This window comes from Centroberyx gerrardi, chromosome 23 (genome assembly GCF_048128805.1).
Source record: "Centroberyx gerrardi isolate f3 chromosome 23, fCenGer3.hap1.cur.20231027, whole genome shotgun sequence".
Taxonomy (NCBI): domain Eukaryota; kingdom Metazoa; phylum Chordata; class Actinopteri; order Beryciformes; family Berycidae; genus Centroberyx; species Centroberyx gerrardi.
In genome coordinates, this window is record NC_136019.1 from 11,936,777 (window position 1) to 11,955,035 (window position 18,259).

At 42.1% G+C, this 18,259-nt stretch overlaps 1 protein-coding gene across 2 annotated transcripts in view; it reads left to right on the plus strand.

Moving 5' to 3' along the window:
* The window catches only part of LOC139914361 (glucosidase 2 subunit beta-like), a 125,332-nt gene that overhangs the window by 77,106 nt on the left and 29,967 nt on the right, over nt 1–18,259 (plus strand). For both annotated transcript variants that reach the window (XM_071902661.2, XM_071902668.2), the window contains 2 exons: nt 9,645–9,714; nt 12,043–12,132. In XM_071902661.2, the coding sequence (XP_071758762.1) occupies nt 9,645–9,714; nt 12,043–12,132 (160 nt within the window). The remainder of the gene's footprint in view (nt 1–9,644; nt 9,715–12,042; nt 12,133–18,259) is intronic.

Here is an 18,259-nt window from a genome sequence, read left to right on the forward strand (position 1 = left end):
AAGCTTTATTCACATAACACTGGAGGCACTGCTTTTATTACCCACCTTTGCTGATATAGAAGATTTAACATCTACATTTTTGATTTGTACAGTAGTGCAAAGAACACACTCAAGACTATTGCAATACCATCATCATCATCATTATGTTACTGTCTACACCAGTGGTACAGCTGTGTCAATTCTAAGTTACTGAAACATTGAGAGATTGATACATTTCCAATTAAGCAGTAAATTGAGCACATGATAATTTGTTAGCAGAGGGGTCTAAAGTATTATTTGTTTCACAAGCTTTTGATTATCTGGATTGTTTCAAAACTTTGATGAAGTTCTCTATCAGATATGTCACAGCCATGAAGTTTGTAAAATTGAAAACTTGTTAAATCATCTGGGTATGTAACTAAATTATGTTTCTAATCCTTTTCCGTGACATACCCTCCAGATCTGGGACAATTAGTTTCAGGTAACTAGTGAAGCCACATAACACGGAGTATCTCAGTCACAACGCTCATCAGAAAGAATCAAGTGCAGCAGAGCCCAGCTAAGAAATAAAAGAGATGTATGTTTGACGAGACGTTGGCTTGGCTATCTTTATCTCTAACCATAAGCGGAGACACACACACACGCACAAGCTCACAGGCAGTTTGCGCTCAAATTGTTTTGGGCACCTGTCATCCTCTATTATAATTAGCAAGTGGACGTCTAAATAATTGCCATCAGGCTGCGGCTGCTGTATCAGTGTTGGTAGCCAAAGCCCCGTCCCTGTCCGTAGCCTTCGGTTCTAGTATTATTTAAAGGGCCGGAGCGCCTTTGCAGAGCCTTGCCCTCAGCGAAGTCTTAAGCTGTGTGTTCAGTCAGCGACAGCATCTGGAGTGCTGAAAATAATTAACTGACGCAAGACAGTTTGGTGTTGGCCTCACCATTTGTTTTGTCCACACTCCTCCCCGACGCACGCACACACACGCAGCTTTTGATTATAATTGTGACACTGCCAGGAGAGAAAGAGGTAACACGCTCGTCCCTGTGGGGATTGAGGATGGTTGTAGAAGTGAACGAGGCAGATGGGTCTGTCTTGCAATGTAGGGTGAAAAAAAAAAAAAGAAAACTCCTTTGAGAGATAAAGATTGAATAGAAAAGTGTGAAGCACTTGTGTAATTTGAAAGAGACTACGCAGACACAACTATGAATAATATGAATACAATATACAGTATATAATATATAAACCTGAGTCAATAAATCGATAAGCACAGCTCAAAATTCTACATGACAGGAATACAAACTAACACTTTAGAGTAGAATGTGCTTTACGCAAAACATCTAATTCCACGTCAACCGTATGGTGATTTGTGTGTTGGATGGAGACTACACCTGATTAAAAAGCAGGTGCAGTGCCATCACTCTCTCCTCATCATGTGTGTGTGTGTGTGCGTGTGTGTGTGAGTGAGAGCCAGGCTCGCTGCTATAAAGAGCTACGCTGCAGGGCGGGTGGGAGCTATCCCGGAGTGTATCGCCAGCCGTCGCGTGACAACTTGACTCACACTTGTCGTTCCCCTCTCCTCCTCTTTCCCTCTGATTAGACTGATGCAGTGCAGAGATGTATGTCAGGGCCACACACACACACATACACACATGCACCGTATTCGCAAAGGGCTGTTGCCTGAGGGAAAACCATAGGTCACCAGGCTCTCGTCTCCACCACCACCCTCCTTTAGGGGTGCCAAGGCTGGTTGAGGTCACCGCTGCTCGACAGCGCCCTCTACCACTCTGCTGGCAGTGGGACTGCCTTACATGTGGATTAGCCAGTCACTGACATTCAGTTTAGTCCAACAACAGCTGCTGCCTCTCCAAACCAGCCACTTTCCAGAAAAACATCTCCAGGGCTTCTTCCACCCCCCCCTCCCTCCCTCCCCCCCCTTCCCCCCTCCCCCCCTCCCCAACCCCCCACCCATTTCGTCTCCCCATCACCCCCCTCCGTATTACCCTTCCCCCTTCTCTCTCTCCCTCTCGCTCTCTCTCTCTTGTTCTACACGCTACCTCTGTCACACTCATACACTTCCTGTGTCACTATCTCACTGCGCAGTTGTGTGTGTGTGTCAGCATGTCTCTCTCTCTGTGTGTGTGTGTGTGTGTGTGTGTGTGTATGCACATGCACGTGCGTGTTTGTCTCTCTCTCTCTCGCCTTGCAGTTCTCTAATTTGTCTGACATGTCCTGAAAAGCCCCCCATTTGGAGAGACATTAGCATAGCACAGCTTAGAGTGCAGCGGTGTCTACAAAAATAACTTCCCGTTGGAAAAAGATACAATAGACTTCTGTGGGGATGTTTTCTCCCAGTGTCCCCCGGAAGGGCTGTACAACCAATGTCATTTCGACTAACTACCCATTATAATTGAGCAAAGTCAAGGGATCTCAAACGTGCTTAAATTTTAAGAGCCTCTGGTCAGATGTGGTGGAAGCTGAGGCTGGCAATATGAGAAAACAATCTTGAATGTGTGTCCTTGACGCTAGCTACTCTAGTGTTGTTTTCTGTTAGGATAGATGCAGTCTACTGAGTAACAAGCCTAGCCTTTTTCTCTATGCATTTTTTTTCCTGGTGCCAGCTCAGCTAGTGTTGTCCATGGTGCTGACTTAGACTGTGCAAACTGGTGCTGTCCATGGTGCTATCATCACTACTGCTGTCCATGGTCCTATTTCTTTGGTCCTTGCTGAGCTATAGCTGACTGTGTTAGCTTTTGCTGGCTCTGTCCGTTGTGCTAGCTCATCTGTTTCTAGCAGAGCCAGTGCCGTCCACAGGGCTAACGCTGCTGGTTTGGTCCATGGTGCAGTTTGAGCTGCCCAGTAACCACTTATCGCAAGCACAGCCAATGTGTGCCAGAGATTATGAGCTGCTAGCTGGCGCTTAGGATCCAGTGACTAAAACCTCATGAGCAAGCCTTTTTATATCCTACCAGTTAAATGTATCAGGAAGCAAGATTTGTCATTGATCTTTGTTGGTGAGCTTATGCATTTAAATACATGTAGACCTAAATTATTTCTGTTGCATGCTCTATTTTACTATGGCAATGTTCACATTGTCTTTAATCCCCACATGTTGCTCACAAAGACATATTTGTTTGTTTGTTATCCTTTTATTATCATCCTTACATTTTTTTTGCATATAGTACGACAATATTTCTAAAATTCTGAGTCATTTTTGAGTGTGAGTCACCAAGTGTTATGTCACTCAAGATTTAAAAAAAAGAGAAAGAGAACATAAAGGGAAGGAAAGAAAAACAAAGAAAAAAGTAAAAAAAAAAAGTCAATTGGGAAACAAAAAACCCTAAAGAAACAAGCACTTGTACCTTTTCATGTTATACATGGCTTCAATATATTATTACAATGTATGGATATTAATAAAATAATGAAAAATAAAAAAAGACGAGAAAGAAAACATAAAAACAAAAAGAAAGAAAACAACTAAAAACAAACACAAAGACCTATTTGGCTCACGAAAGTAGAAGAAGTGTAAGGTGGCCAGAAGCAACAGCTATAAGCACAAAGAAAGCGGGACGTAAGCCTCCCTGAAGCCCAGGAATCGCTGTGGATCAGTTGTAGGAACCAACATGCCTTGGCACACAATGTCGACAGTCCAATTGTGGGTAAGAGGCTATTGTGTCGTCCGCATGGTACAAGAATATACAGTTTACTGTTGTGCAATCCAGGCTGCTATTTTTGGTCGTGCTGTTCAAGTTGCTTGTTCAGATGCTGCTGCTTCGACTAGTATAAACAAATTAGCTTTGTACACACGAATACTGTGGAGAAGGGATCACTTTGATCCAATTTAGTTAAGTTGCATTTAAAGACATGAGGATATCTCATTAAAAATTGTGAACTTAGATGGAATTAAGGGCCATGTAACCACGGAAAGATATTTCCAGATGAGCAAATAAGATGGTATAAGACTCGGTGTAGGGATGTATGGCAAAAAAATATCTCAATTTCATTTTAGGTTGCATATCTAATTACATCAGCAAGAGACTTTTCTTAAACACCATTATCGTTCTGGTGCAGTTCTCTCAATCAACATTCTGTGGATGAACCTAACTTGGGTGTTTATTTAACAAGCATCCTCTCTGAAAAATGCTGGCATGACACCTACCTACACAAATTTCACTCCTACACCCCTATCTCCCAAATACAAATGCTTAAACATGTCCCTCGGTTTACATTGGCTTGAGCTTTCTAAGCCAACGCATCTCAGCACTCAACAAATGAATTGACAGGTGAGGCAGCGGAGCCCGAGCGGGTAAGAGAAGACGAGCGAGGGGATCGGTGCTCCGGCAAGGTTACAAACCTTGGCAGGGGCCCGATGTTAATTAAAGGTTCTGTTCAGCACTTTCCAAATTAGCTGCGAAATGTTAAGCAGGAGGTGTTTGCCATTAACGTGGTGCTCGCTGCGACCCCTGACCCCGCCTGAGGGCGGCGCGTCCTTGAGACATAATTGTGCTCACCTGGAGTGCTAGTTCGACAGAAGGAGCGAGGGGAGAGTCAAGAGAGGAGCAGGGTGAGAAAGCGCACCGAGGTTTTCCTTTTAGTATACCGGCAGAATGAGCTACTACTACATTTTCTCTCTTCTTCTATTAAGCTGTCGAGAGGTTGAAAAGATCTGCCTCTCGCCCTCCCTCACCCATACTCGTGTGTGCTGATAGCCACGGGAGAAATGTATTGGATTGTAACCATACGAGGGATACACCAAATTAGCCCATTTTCACATCTCAAATGTTGGAACTCTGATTTGAGTGGCTGCCAGCTTTCTGTCTCTTATGTTGTCTGAAATAGATTTTTTCTTCCCCAGCTCCTGAAGCTAACAGTGTTTGGCACCAAACCAAGATGATCCCAGATAAAGATATTTTATGAGATGGTGCAGACGAGCGCTCTCCTGTGTGCAGCCCCAGTTATGTCGAGAGCTCGCTTTTGTCTGCGCGTACTTGTCCATCACACATTTTACTCCACGTTCTTCAGATGAGCCCACCTCCTTGCATGCATGTCACGTGACTACATAAGCAAACATTCAAGCATTAGTCATAGGTTTTTTAAGACCACTTAAGACCATTACAAATCAAAGTGTTTCTCATCTAAACATCTACATTTAAGCAACCAAAAGTCATAAACTTGTCAACACTCAAATCAATGTCAGCAATGAATGACATAACGTATCATTACCGAACCCGGTTGCCCCTGCTGCCACACAACCGCCTATTGAGCGCTTTCACTTTCGCAGACAGCGATCATCACTTGCAAAAGCATCGAGAGGGAGCATGTTGATTTGTACATGAGAGTGGCATGCTTCCTGCTATTACAGTACGTTGCGAGATGACAGCGTTACCCCGGAAGGGGACTAAGTCATGAGGAGCAGAGGAGACACAGAAGTAGGTCAGCTCCTAGGCGTTTGTTACATCATACATATTCATAAACAGCACCCAGTTGTTGCAGAGTGAACTCACTCCACACAGACTGTTTATTCTGCTCATTGGGCCTCCTTCCCCATTTAAATGTTAAGTAGTGATTACACATAGTGATGGTGATATGTGCAGTAGACACTAATAGCTACGTTTACATGCATGTTATAGCTAAGAGGAGCGTGATTATATGAACAGTATATCATTATAATCGCATGTAAATACCTCAGTAAGTCATTATTTGTGTATTGATACCGCATTTAAAACACGTAGAATCTCGTGATATTAATTGAACCATTGAATGATTAATTGGACAACTTAATTATAGTAAGTCTACCAATCAGATTTTGTTACATTCATCTTGTTTATAACATACTCTTTGAGTGGTTCCAGCCCTAATTCAGCATGAGATATGAGAAAGTGACATGCACCAACATGAAATACCACTGAGGCAATGCGGCAGCAGTTTATGACAAGAAGGAAATTATATTGTCACCTGTAGCTTATAGAGTGATTGACCAGTCACTCAGAAATTGTAGTACTCAAGAGTGCAAGTGGAAATATATGTATTTATGTGTACTGTATGTACGTTATGACAACATTCTTTTTCACTAAGCATGTACAAATCTTAACTGAACCATCTGAACATATTCTGATAATCATATTAATTACATTATGTGTATGTAAGCATAGTCACTGATGCTAATCATCTACAGTTTTCTGCACTAGAGTATTGGCACACTTAATTTAATATAATTTAATGGCAGTTGTGCAGTGAATGGACCCATTCTCAGTTTCAGTATGTCCCGGTCGTGGGCCGCTTGTCCTTCAGCCACTATGGATAAAAGGAGAGTTGCGGGAGAGTGTGGGAGAATGAATAGAAACTGAGTCAGTCACAGGGCTATGAATCGCACTGATAGTTCAAAACATGATGCTATTTCTGCCAGCTACTGTTATTCACTCAGCCCTAATACAATCAGACACTCCAACACAACGATTATGCAGGGGGCGAGATTGACCTCTTCTCAACTCCCAGCAGCCTGTGCTACAGTTTTGGAATCATTTGTGAGATTTGAAAGGATAAATACAGAGAAACATAAGGATAGGGAATTGTAACGCTGTATTTCAATGGAGTGTGTGCATGTGGTTTAACCTGGAGTCCTTGACATGTTCTAATCAAAACTTAATGTGCAAACATGCATTCTTTGACTACCAAGTAACACCTCTCTGCAGGTTATTGTAATGGTGTTATTACCTTTTTTGCATAAATTTTGACAATACCTTTTTTAGTGGAAAAAAAATGTCAGTAATGTGCACCTTTAGGCGGTCCTCTTTGATGCCGGCGGGTGGCTATTATTGCTATTGCCAGTCCTGTTGACAGTAAATGAAGGAGACTCTTGTTCATTGTTACAAGCTGTCATAAACATTTCATTATGGGAACCCTCAACCCTATACTTTACCCCTTCCCACTCTGCAGTCAGAACAAGGTCTTCAGTTGAGGAGGGAGAGAAACTGAGGGAAAGAGAGAAAATGGAGCTAGAGGGAGGTTGGTGTGGGTGATAGGAGGAAGACTCAGAGGAGCTCAAGCTGAAAATATTGAAGGTAAGGAGAATGTTACAGTAGAAAGAAGAACAAGGGACGGATAAATGGAAGTGAATACCAGAGGAAATGAAGACAAAACGGATGGAAACCAATGAGGAAGCCTGCATGCTGCCAGTCTATGTTTTAAAGAACGGGATTTTACAGACAACAAAGCGAACTCCTACGTGTGCCTGGTAGACACACTCTAGTTAAAGGTTCCTGTTGGTTGCGTGAGTGCGGGGTTCAAGGGTGGCCCCGCTGCATTCCCTTTGTTTTGTTAAGCACGGCCGTGGCACACATTGCAGGGCTCACAGGCTTCTTTTCTGAGAGCTGCAGAGAAATTGCCTCGCCTATTGATCCATTCGCATGTAAACAGAGCATCCTTGGTCTTTGGCTCAAGGTATGTATGCACAGGGGATTTCAGACAGAAGATGGCACGTACTATACAGTGCATTCCTTGTCTTCTATTTTTATACACAGCCTCTGTACTTTAAAGACCCTCTTGATAGGTTCCAGTGCTAAATGCGAAGTACAGTGCACTTCCTGCACAGGAAAATGTCATCCACCACTAAAGGTTTTGTTTCACAGAGTGAAATCATTTGCCCTACATTTTCCTTATATGTAGCCCTAAATGTAGAGATACACTAAAGTTGATTTGTAATAATAGCAACAGCAGTAAATAGGGTGGAAGGCATTTCTTCCCATGCACGACTCAAAACACGAAACACAATTGTTTAGATCAGATTGTTGAGTGAACCAGCATGTCGATTAGGTTTAATTTGCACAGTGACAATGGAAGTTAATGTAGCGTGATTTCACAAAAAACTGAAGGCAAAGCTGTCTCGACTAGTTTGATGCATGCGATGGTTCTGATGCCATGACGTCCATTGACCATATGACCGATAATCCAGTCTTTGAAGTCATTAGCTCCCACCCCTCTCAACTATGAGTATTAGGTCTTTTTAGTATGCATTGGCCTCGGGTTATTTTGGCCTGAGATACAATAGCTGGTGCAGAGACGATGTGGAAGACTCGGAGAGGCTTTAGTTGCCCTGTGTTCCCTGCTCTGGGTACTTTTGTACGCCTGGCTGCTCTCCCTGAGTCTTTCTTCCCCCTCCTCAACTCCCCCTTACCATCACCACTCTCTCCATACACGCCTGGGCTGCTGCAAGGGGTCAAATGTCACCCACATGGGATTCTGCTTTTCCTTTTGTCATCGCTCAGCCTGATGATTGGTGTGTGTGTGTCTCTGTGTGTGTGTGTGAGAGAGAGAGAGAGAGAGAGAGAAAGAGGGCGAGAGAGAGTATGCAAGAGCTAGGCAAGGGCTGAAGAGAAAATTTAAGTGTGTAATGTGTGTGTGATATTCTGAAGGAGTTTGAGGGGATTGGGGGTGGGTTAGGGACAGATCTACCCTTCTTGGTGTCATAAAAATAGCATGGAAAATCACAGCTTGCCTCTTGGACACACCGCATCTGTACTAGGTTAGGCAAGAAATGGGTGCTGGGGGACTAGTGCGGGGGGTATCTTTATGGGCGACCAGCTGAGACCACATGCAAGGAACATGCTAATTGGTATTCAGGCCAGGGCTCTGACAGCCTCCCACACAGCCGTTGCGGCGTACACACTCCTTTCTGTTGCCACGGCGCCAGGCCCCAGCGAGAGTTTCCTCGACGACAGAGCCGAACCTGTCCTCTTCCAGAAACCCCAGTAAATCCCCAGGACCACCGACGCAAGACAATTAAACTGGAGTCTTTTCAGCCTCTCTTCACTTCTATTTTCTGCCATCTTCTCTCTCTCTCTCTCTCTCGCTCTCTACTTCTTTGTTCTCTTTTTTTCCTAATTTCTGCTGCTTCTTTCAGCCCCTCTATTTGAGCGTCATCCCGCTGTGAAGGACACTGTAGTCGACGTGGTTCACTTATGAAATGATGCTGTTATGGTTATGTACTGTTGTAGGGATATTTTCCATCAATTGACGTGTCAGCCTCCTCTATGAAAAGTGATTCACAACAGGCAATCAATGAATTCATGAGATGTGACCATTAATTCACATTAAGGCATCCGGTGTACAGTATAGCTTCTGCAAATGGAAACCTCACGAAGCTCAAAATAACGCATAATGCATCAACAGTTTTCAATTCTCAGTCTTTGAATTGCAATGCATCACATGTAGGAATGATACAACAAATACGCAAAGAAAAAATAGACTTTCATTTAAAATTCCATCGCAGTTCTAGCTCTGTCTACCTGTCACGATCACTTGAACAGAGTTTGAAGATCAACGCTTTCCACAGGAGTGTAACATCTTGTCATGCTAACAGCACTGGAACATACCAGTGTCAGTGACAAAGAGAAACAAACATATCGCCGCCGTGGCCACCTCCCCTCATCTCACACTCCCTCCCTCTGTCTCGGTTAACACAATTGTCAGTGTGAAGTGACTAATTAAGCCCGCGGGCCTTTCGGCAGTCACCACACCTGGAAATAGCATTTGTGTGTTTATATGCAGCCTTGCTCCTCTCCCAGTCCTAGATATAACAGCCTATATCAAGAGCCCACTGTTTGGCAACACGCAGTTGCTCAGACGCAGCGACTCTGCATTGTTAATTTGTCTGACCTTTTGTTTTGTCTAGCTGCAGAGAGGGAGGCTGCCGATCTGAAGAAGGTGGAAGAAGCCTATGAGACAGCCAACATGGAAATAAGGTAAGAGAAGAATAACAAAGAGGGAGAGGTATAGGTTAGTTTCCACGGTCATGTATTTGTGCCTACTCCCTAATATTTTACGTTCCCCCTGGACCGGGCATTTGCTCCTCACCTGTGCCCGAAGACTGGTAAACATGCTATTGTAAGCAGGGTAGCATGGTATATAACCAGGCCTTAAAATAGACCCTGTCCTTCTGCGCCAGACTAGTGAGGAAAGCTGCACAGTAATGAGTTTGCACTGTGTGACACCTAAGGCGAATTTTAATGAAGAAAAACAAATGCTACTGGTTGCCTACTGTGCACTGGTGGGTAGGCCTATTCCAACTTTCTTTCAGCAGCACACTGTCTGCCTGGGCATGAATAATCCAAACTTCTCAGTGTCACCTTCTCAAGACAGACATGGAACAAAATAGCTGACAAACACACTGTAATTATTTTGTATCAGTGGAAAAAAGTGCCATCCTGTCACAACATAAGAGTTGCTCACTTACATCTCCATCTAGAACATCTGTCATTATCAAAGAGCTGCATGCTGAAAGTGTTTTAATATTAACAAAGAGATTTCGGCGCTTACGTCAGCGCAGCATTATCTTTTACAAACCCTATTTCCCTACATTACAGTACACAGTCACACTCCAACATGCAGCTGAGAAGAAAAAAAAAAAGGCTGAGCAGGTTTGGGTGAGAATTCCTATTACATGCCTTTGCTCTTTTTCAGATGTTTGCACAGAGCTCTGACACAGCCAGCAATAGCTGATAAGTAGCTACTGTGGCCCTTAGGCCTGCAAACTGTTCATTACAGTAGGGGGAGAGGAGAGCCAACCACAGAGATGGCAGTTACCAAAAGGTCAAGCTTTTTCTCCCCCTAACAAAAGCCTGCACGAGGAAAAAGAGGGAAAAAGAGCTGGCATGACTCCAGTTGCTCTATTTCTTCATTGGCCACCTTGCTTCAATTGCTCCTGGTCAAATTACTCATGTGCCTCGCTATCTATCATCTATGCGTGTTGGAGCGCTAGGAATATGGATTTTTTTTCCCTTGCCTTCTCTCTGTGGTCCTGTCCCTTTTCAATGCCATGTAGATGTGAGTGCGCCAGTGCATCTGTTCCTTCTTACCTGTCATGGCCGTGTGTGTGAAATTAAACCGTGAAATGAACGTGTTTCTCTTTTTAATCCACACTTTTTATTTCCTTTAGTGTCTGTGAAGGGCACTTTTTAATGAATATTGGCCCTCAATGCATTGCAGGAATATTATGACCTTAGCCCTACTGAGATGCACGTGCATGCAAACACATACACACATGCACACACACCCACACACACACACACACACACACACACACACACACACACACACACACACACAGAGTTATGCAACCTGCATTTCTTTTTTGACCCTGATTCACACCTCCACTCCACCCTACCTTATCAGCCTCAAGAAAAAAAATCACCCTGCCTAACCAGTTGTTAACCCCATTAGCAATTCTGCATTATGAATATGGAAATGAGGGCCTGTGCACAGTTAGAGATAGGGCTCAGTTCCCTTATTTACGATTAGTGAGGGAAAGCTGCTCTGGCCAGCTCTGATAATTGGTGACATTGCATAGCAATGGGCCTGAAAGGGGCACCTCATCAACAAACTATGCAAGAAGTCAGTCACTCAAAGTAGCGAGGGAAAGAAAGAAGGTACGTTGTCAGCACAGCTAGAAGTCGTCCAAAGGTTATTAAAGCGACTTGGCAGGGACTTACAGCAAATGGCCAATATCCGGAAAGGTCAAGAGAAAAACTGTTCTTGAAATTAAAGTGCGGTTTCCTCTTTTTTGTTTTTGTTTCAGCTAATCTTATAATTAACGGAAAGGTTGCTACAATGGTTCAGTGACTCCACACATTAAGAGTCTGGCACTTAATTCGGCATATTTAATTTTGTAATGTTGCAGGTCCCAGCAGTTTTAAGATTGTGTATTGTTTCCAGAAAACCCTGAATGAATAAATAACTGCAAATTAGTTGTGACACGAATAGTTACAGGAGCCTAGCTAAAAAAATGTGTTGTTTCAGTGGTGAAATTCCCACATAAGTACAAGGTTTCTTTCTTTTTTAATGGCTCAAATACCTTAAGTTATTTACATGAACCCACTATCGACTGCACCATGTGTGATTTCTCCCTGTTTAGGAGTGCCATGCTTTCAAATGTAACTTTTAAATGTGGCCAAAACCTTTCATGTTGTCACAAATCAGTAATAACTCATTCAGTAATTACGAATGAATATTTCAACATTCAGATAAACTCACAGTGTGCTTGTGATCTAATATTTGTCTTTTGGTTTCCCCAGTGACCTCAGGAACAAGCTGACCATAGACTATGGAACAGATTGGGAGTTTCTGTTTCTGAACAGTCAGTGTTATCAGCTGAAAGTCTATGAGTAAGTACAGCATTTACTTTGCTCTAACATTACGTTTCATTAAGTGTTCAGCATTAATATGAAATCTAGTCCCAGAATGTGAGCATGGGTTTAACAATACACTTGCATGCTTTTGACAATCTACCTATGAATCATTGAGACGTCTGATAATTAAGCTTACTCTCAATAATGGAATATATTGTTGAATTAACAATGTATTTGTTCATAAGAGCTCAGCATAACTGCACACCACAGGCAGCCATAAAGCCCAGTGGACAAGAAAAGCAAAGCAGTTTTGAGAACTATCACAAAATCAATATGTTAACCAGCAGGTGGATCAAAGGCCGGTATCTGTCGTATTTTGAGCTACTGTACAAAAAATTAATCTTATCTGTAGTGAATGTGAACCACCTCAGTAAAGATCCAGCCATTTAAAGTTGATAATTTGTGAGCTCCAAGTCACCCTGGAGAAGCCAAGCAGCTAAATCAACTAAATTTAATCAACAGAATGAGCTTCTTTCACTCTCTCTCCCTGCATCCCTATGGCCCCTGCTGGGGTAGAATCTGTTCTCCTCAGAATTGCTTGCCAGCTGGAGCTTTCCAAGCCTGTGGGTGGTTGCAATTTTGAAAGAAAATTATTTGAGATCTGCGCTGAGATCGGCACTGCAAATACATTTCTCAGGCATCCTTGGAATCTGTAGTTTTCCCATGCCCTTACACACCGGTGCGATTTGTTTACTTAGTTTGCCATTTAGGAGTCAAAATCTGAAAGGAAAAATTGCAATCCTCAAATGCAGGCCAAGAATCTAGCTATGTCTTTTTATTTATTTATTTATTTTTTTTACTAAGGCTATGTTAGACGACAAGATTGTGCTCCTTTTGCAAAATGTTTCTGCAAACACTATGTTTTAGGGGTGCAGTGCCATGGAAGCTTCTCAAGTGTATACACATATATACAGTATATACACACACATATACTGTATATATATATCCAACCACGCAGGAAATATCACTGATAGTGCAAGCTTAATCCAACTCTTACGAGCTGTGTTGAGTTGGCCTACTTCTCGCAATCTCACACCCTCAGCCTTCTGCCCAGAAACCCTTACTCTGTTACCTTTCTTTCCAGGGCCTATTAGCATCATACACTCCATACGATTTTTCATCCTTCAAACCACTGAAGAGCACAATATCCACCCGCGTCACCTCAGTTGAGGGTCCTTTGACCTACCAGCACCCTCTCAGCGATGTACCAGTTCCCCATCTCTCCCTCCCTTTATCCTTGCCATTCGCCTTGAACCATGATCCTGAAAAGACATGACATTGACAGACAGATAAACCAACGGCTCTCTATAGCACTCCCTCCCATGCCCTCGAGTAGTGAACCAGCTCCTCTCCGATAATGGAAGAGAATCCCACACTCCTCTCGCCAGTTTCTTGATCATCAGTTGAAACCATCTTACATCCACCCTCCCTAGTGTTTAGATCTCTCACGTTTGATTAAATTGCTCCCTCTTTTTTTTTTTTCCTGAGCGGCAGCCAATATCGGAGAAAAGTGCCCGGAGCCATAAAAGTTTGCTGAGCTGAAACACTGCCTATCTTTAATATAACTAATAGCTATGCATTTCTAAATGAATGGAATTCATTTGGTCCTTGTGTGTGGTGGGGCAAGAGTAAGAAGTCAAATGCCACTGGTGGAGGATCGTTTAGAGACAATGATAGGAGTGGAACAGCTCGGTGTATTAGATAGCCCTAATGGAGCAAGGAAATAGAAGGAGCCAATTGCTTTTTGGCAGATGCACACAAACTTTGGCTTTGGTCCTGTTTACTCTTATATACTGTGGACCAAACGCTTTAATGTTGAAAATGTGTCCAAGACCACAGGCTTCATTTACATCTGAGGGTGTCAGCTGAGAGTTTGCTTTTCCCTTGTGAAGGATGATCCCTTTCTCTGCACCTCTTTTGTTGAGTTATTTCCTCTGCCTTGCCTCATGATTGTATGAATCACTTCTGTAATTTGGGGCTTGAAGCCTTCTCTTGTTTGTCCAGGGAAAAATATAATTACTTAGATTTCAAAGGCGGAAAAACAGCCTTTTGTTGTTGAACACTTTCAAGTGGAATGATTAACGGCAAGATTAGTAGCTAAATGCCGTGTAGTGGAGCACCGCACGTTGCCTTCTCATCAATTTCTCTAAAGGCCATAAACAACATGAATAAAAGCCAGAGAGATAGCTTATTCTGGGTGCATTATCATTTAATGGCATTTATTGTTACTGCTCTTCTCGACAGACCAGTGTTACCTGTTCTTACATTACATCATATTCAAGATATAAAAGCTGAGCTCCAAAAATTCAGCCATTAAAAATCCATGTATTCCCACTGAAATGTTCTTTGGGGTGCTGGTGGGCCCTTATCACGAGTCAGGAATTTTAACCGCAGGCTTCTGCCAGTGAATCAGAAATAAGCTTGGCAATTCAGTCAACACAGCCTGGCACAGCATGAAGGAAGACACCCCATAATGAGTTCTCAGAGGCGGAGTCCCTACCTACAGCAGAGTCTAATATTCCTCCTGTGGATTTGTTGACACTCCTCAAAGCAACTTAAATCGAAGGGCCGTGATTTATGCAAGACTGTCAGGTCAGATTGACTCAGCCTCCACTCTCGTGTCATTAGAAAGTACAGCACTTCAGTGAGTCATGCCCGCCACTGTGGTTCAGCTCTGACAGAGAAGAGAGAAGGATAACGCAGCGCAAGTGCCACTTCCAACTGTCTATAGAGCGTCACATGGCCTGAGCAGAGTAGTGGGTTCTTCTGGGGAAGAAAGGGACACCATCGGGATCCAGGCCTAGAGGGAGCTGTTTCAGACTGAATGGAAACCCAGGCAGGGCGGAGGGTGTGGAATCCTAAATGTGCCTGCTGACTGCTGTGAGAGCAACAAAGGCCATGGAAATGGAGAACCATATATATATATAGTTGATTTTGCAACAGCTGAGCCGTGAATGCTATGTGGTTGCAAATAGGGAATGACAAGACCATTGTGATGTATAGACAGTAAGCTATTTGCTCTTTATTGCTAGTGGACAGTAAAGATAACATGACACTCGTCAAATTTGTCAGGAATGAAAATATTATTATATCAGTAAACTTTGCTTCTTGCTGATAGTAGCATTCTTCAGAGCATCTACAAGAGGAAATTAGCAAACAATGTCAAATCTGAACTCATCCATTCATGCATTATGCCCAACTTCAGTCTGCAGGCCTTTTGTTTTTAAAAATTGATGTGACGCAAGATATCAAAACGGACTACAGTCAGCGACAGACAAATGCATGTGCAGAACATGAAGACCTTGTTTGCTCTGGTTTATGTAGAGAACTGAGAGGCAGAAGGGCCAGTTAATCATAATTGGAATGTTGTTAAATGACAAGTGGTTGTGCCGGCAATAGCTGCTTATGCAGGTCCATGCCTCAGAGCGTGAGCTCTTCGTCACACTCAGTGGCTTTCAAATTATGATAGATGTGGCAGGGACACTGTCGTTAAATTAATGCGTGAAATTCAGCATTACTCTTAATAAGCTGCTCATGCAATTAATTAACTTCAAAAGGTCACGTTTGGTCAATTGTCAATAACAGAAGGGGCAGAAAGATCGCGTTCACCTGCTTCTGGACACAACCATTCTATTGTGATGCTGTAAAAATATAGCATTGTTAAAAAGGCTTTATAATCACTAATCAGAAAAGTTTAATGCAAGTCTGTTCTCAAAGCTCTAATTTGCAGTGAGCTGAAATGACCAGCTGAATTGCTCAATTTAACATCTATTATTAAAATGTTCCCTTCACTAAGGGCATTATTTTGCATATACTAGTGGAAGAAGGAGCAGACAATTTTTAACATTTGTCATATTGACTTTATGAGCACTAATCTTCAAAACGTCAGTGGCTAGCGGGGATAGCAAGAACAGGATTGAAAGGTTCAAGTTAATGCAGTTGTCAACGTCCATAAAGGAGAGCAAAGAAAGAGACAAACCTCTAAAGACTATTGGAACTAGAAGACAACAAGATTCAACAACCAGCAATTGGTAATATTCGTACATATTCAAGTGATTTTTTCTTGTCTTTATCCCAGACAAGAATTCACTTATTTATTAATATGAAAGACAAAAAAATTCAAATGCTAAAAGCAAAGCCTATCTAGCCTACTATTCATAGTATAAGGGTTGACCTATAAACTCAAGAGAAGTTTACACCTGATGATCATAATCTAGACTGAGTTTCTCCCTTCTGAATATATAGGGGAATGAGACAGGATTTAAAGGATTCAAATTTTTAAGAGATTAATACAGATGCACAATGCATCACATGCAATGTAATGCTTTGTTCATACAATGGGGAAACAAGCATAGTATGATTCTTTTCCTCAAACAGTAGTTTGTTAGTTCCCACGCTGTGATATCGCGGTACAAAACATGGTGCAAAACTGTTGCCAAAGAAAATAGTGGATAATTATACCAGCCAGAAAAAGAGCTGCACCAGGTAAGACATTCAGAGCTGTATTTAGGCTACTAAGTGTTTGCGGTGGCGTTTTAATGCAGTGGCCTGCGTAAAAAGTACAGATTCTGATCTACTAATCTGTGCCCACAAGCATTTTACACGTGGAAACGGGGTAAACACCTGGCAGGAGACGTTTAGCGTGTGTGATCCAATTAATATGTATTTTGAGGAGACAGTGGCAATGGTAGGGCGGAAAAATAGAGGAGATTATTGAAATGGATCACTCCCATCGATTTTATTGAACCAAAAATGCGCATAATTGTGCGTGGTATTTAACATCCAGAGGAAGCACATCCCAGCTTCTCACCCTGAGAAAGCCTTGGCGGATATGAAATTTGTTCAAAGGCACAACAGGCAGAGAGGAAAGATAAAACTGAGAATAATAAGAAATGAGAGAGAAGGTGCTCCATTTGAGAATTACTCTCTTTCAAATGTCACAGGAAGAGATTAAAAGAAATTACCGATTGCCAAATCATATTTAATATTTATAATTATTATTTGTATTACTAATAATAATAATATTGATGTTATTCTCAGACCAAGAGGAGTCATGCCATACCTGCATTTACTAAACTTGTGTCAACCCTTCATCTCCTGTGTTAATACAGATCTCCATACATGTTTCACCTAGTAGACATTCACACTCAGTACTTCCTCACCTCAGGCATTCTAATTGGAAAATTATGACTGATTTGATTTGCATAATGGTTAAATAGACCCCTGTTTGCTCAACATTTCTTATCATCTATTACTCAGATGTCATATTTATATTGTATTCATTTATATAAATTAGCTATATATCCCATACTATGTTTAAGTATTCTGATGGAGAGTCCCATTAAGTCCCATTAAGATCTAGGTAAGAGACCTGGTCCTAGTTTTGTTAGCAAAAAAGACAAAAAAAATCTTTGAAAGGAAAACATTGTTCATAACCAAATGTTGGGCACATTTCTGCTAGCGTGGCATTTTAGCCCCAAAGGAAGCAACGGGTTTGAATACTTATGCAAACTCAATTTCTATATTATTTTAATTTTATACATTCACATACATTTCTTAAGTTTGATAAAATAGAATGCTTAGCATAGAACTCCTGAATAAATGCTTTTTGAAATAACTTAAGAGCACAACAAAATGTGCCAAAATCAAGGGGTCTGAATACTTTTCTATGTATGGTTATAGGTTCATATGGAACAGACACACACACACACACACAAAATCCCCATCATGTTACTGTGTTAAAAATAAACATGGAACTGCAACATACTGCAAGACTTGACAATGTGGGAAACTTTTTAAGTGAACTGGAATACCTTGAGAACAGATGTTGCAGAGTCGCTCCCCAAGATGTGTTTGCTGTTAAACCTTCTGACTGTTGGCTCAGTGCTTCTTTTGCACTTTTAATGTGGGAACTCTAATTATCACCTGAGGTTATGTTGAAGGAGATTTCCTTGAACGTTTTGGTGCTAAGAGTCATTTTTACACCTTTGAAGAGGAAAAGTGTAAAATCTTCTTTTGAGCCAACTCCCTTCACACTTGAGTTGCTGTAGACTTTGTTAGATGTTATCGATGGCCATTTTAAGGTAAAAGTTCCCTCAGGAAT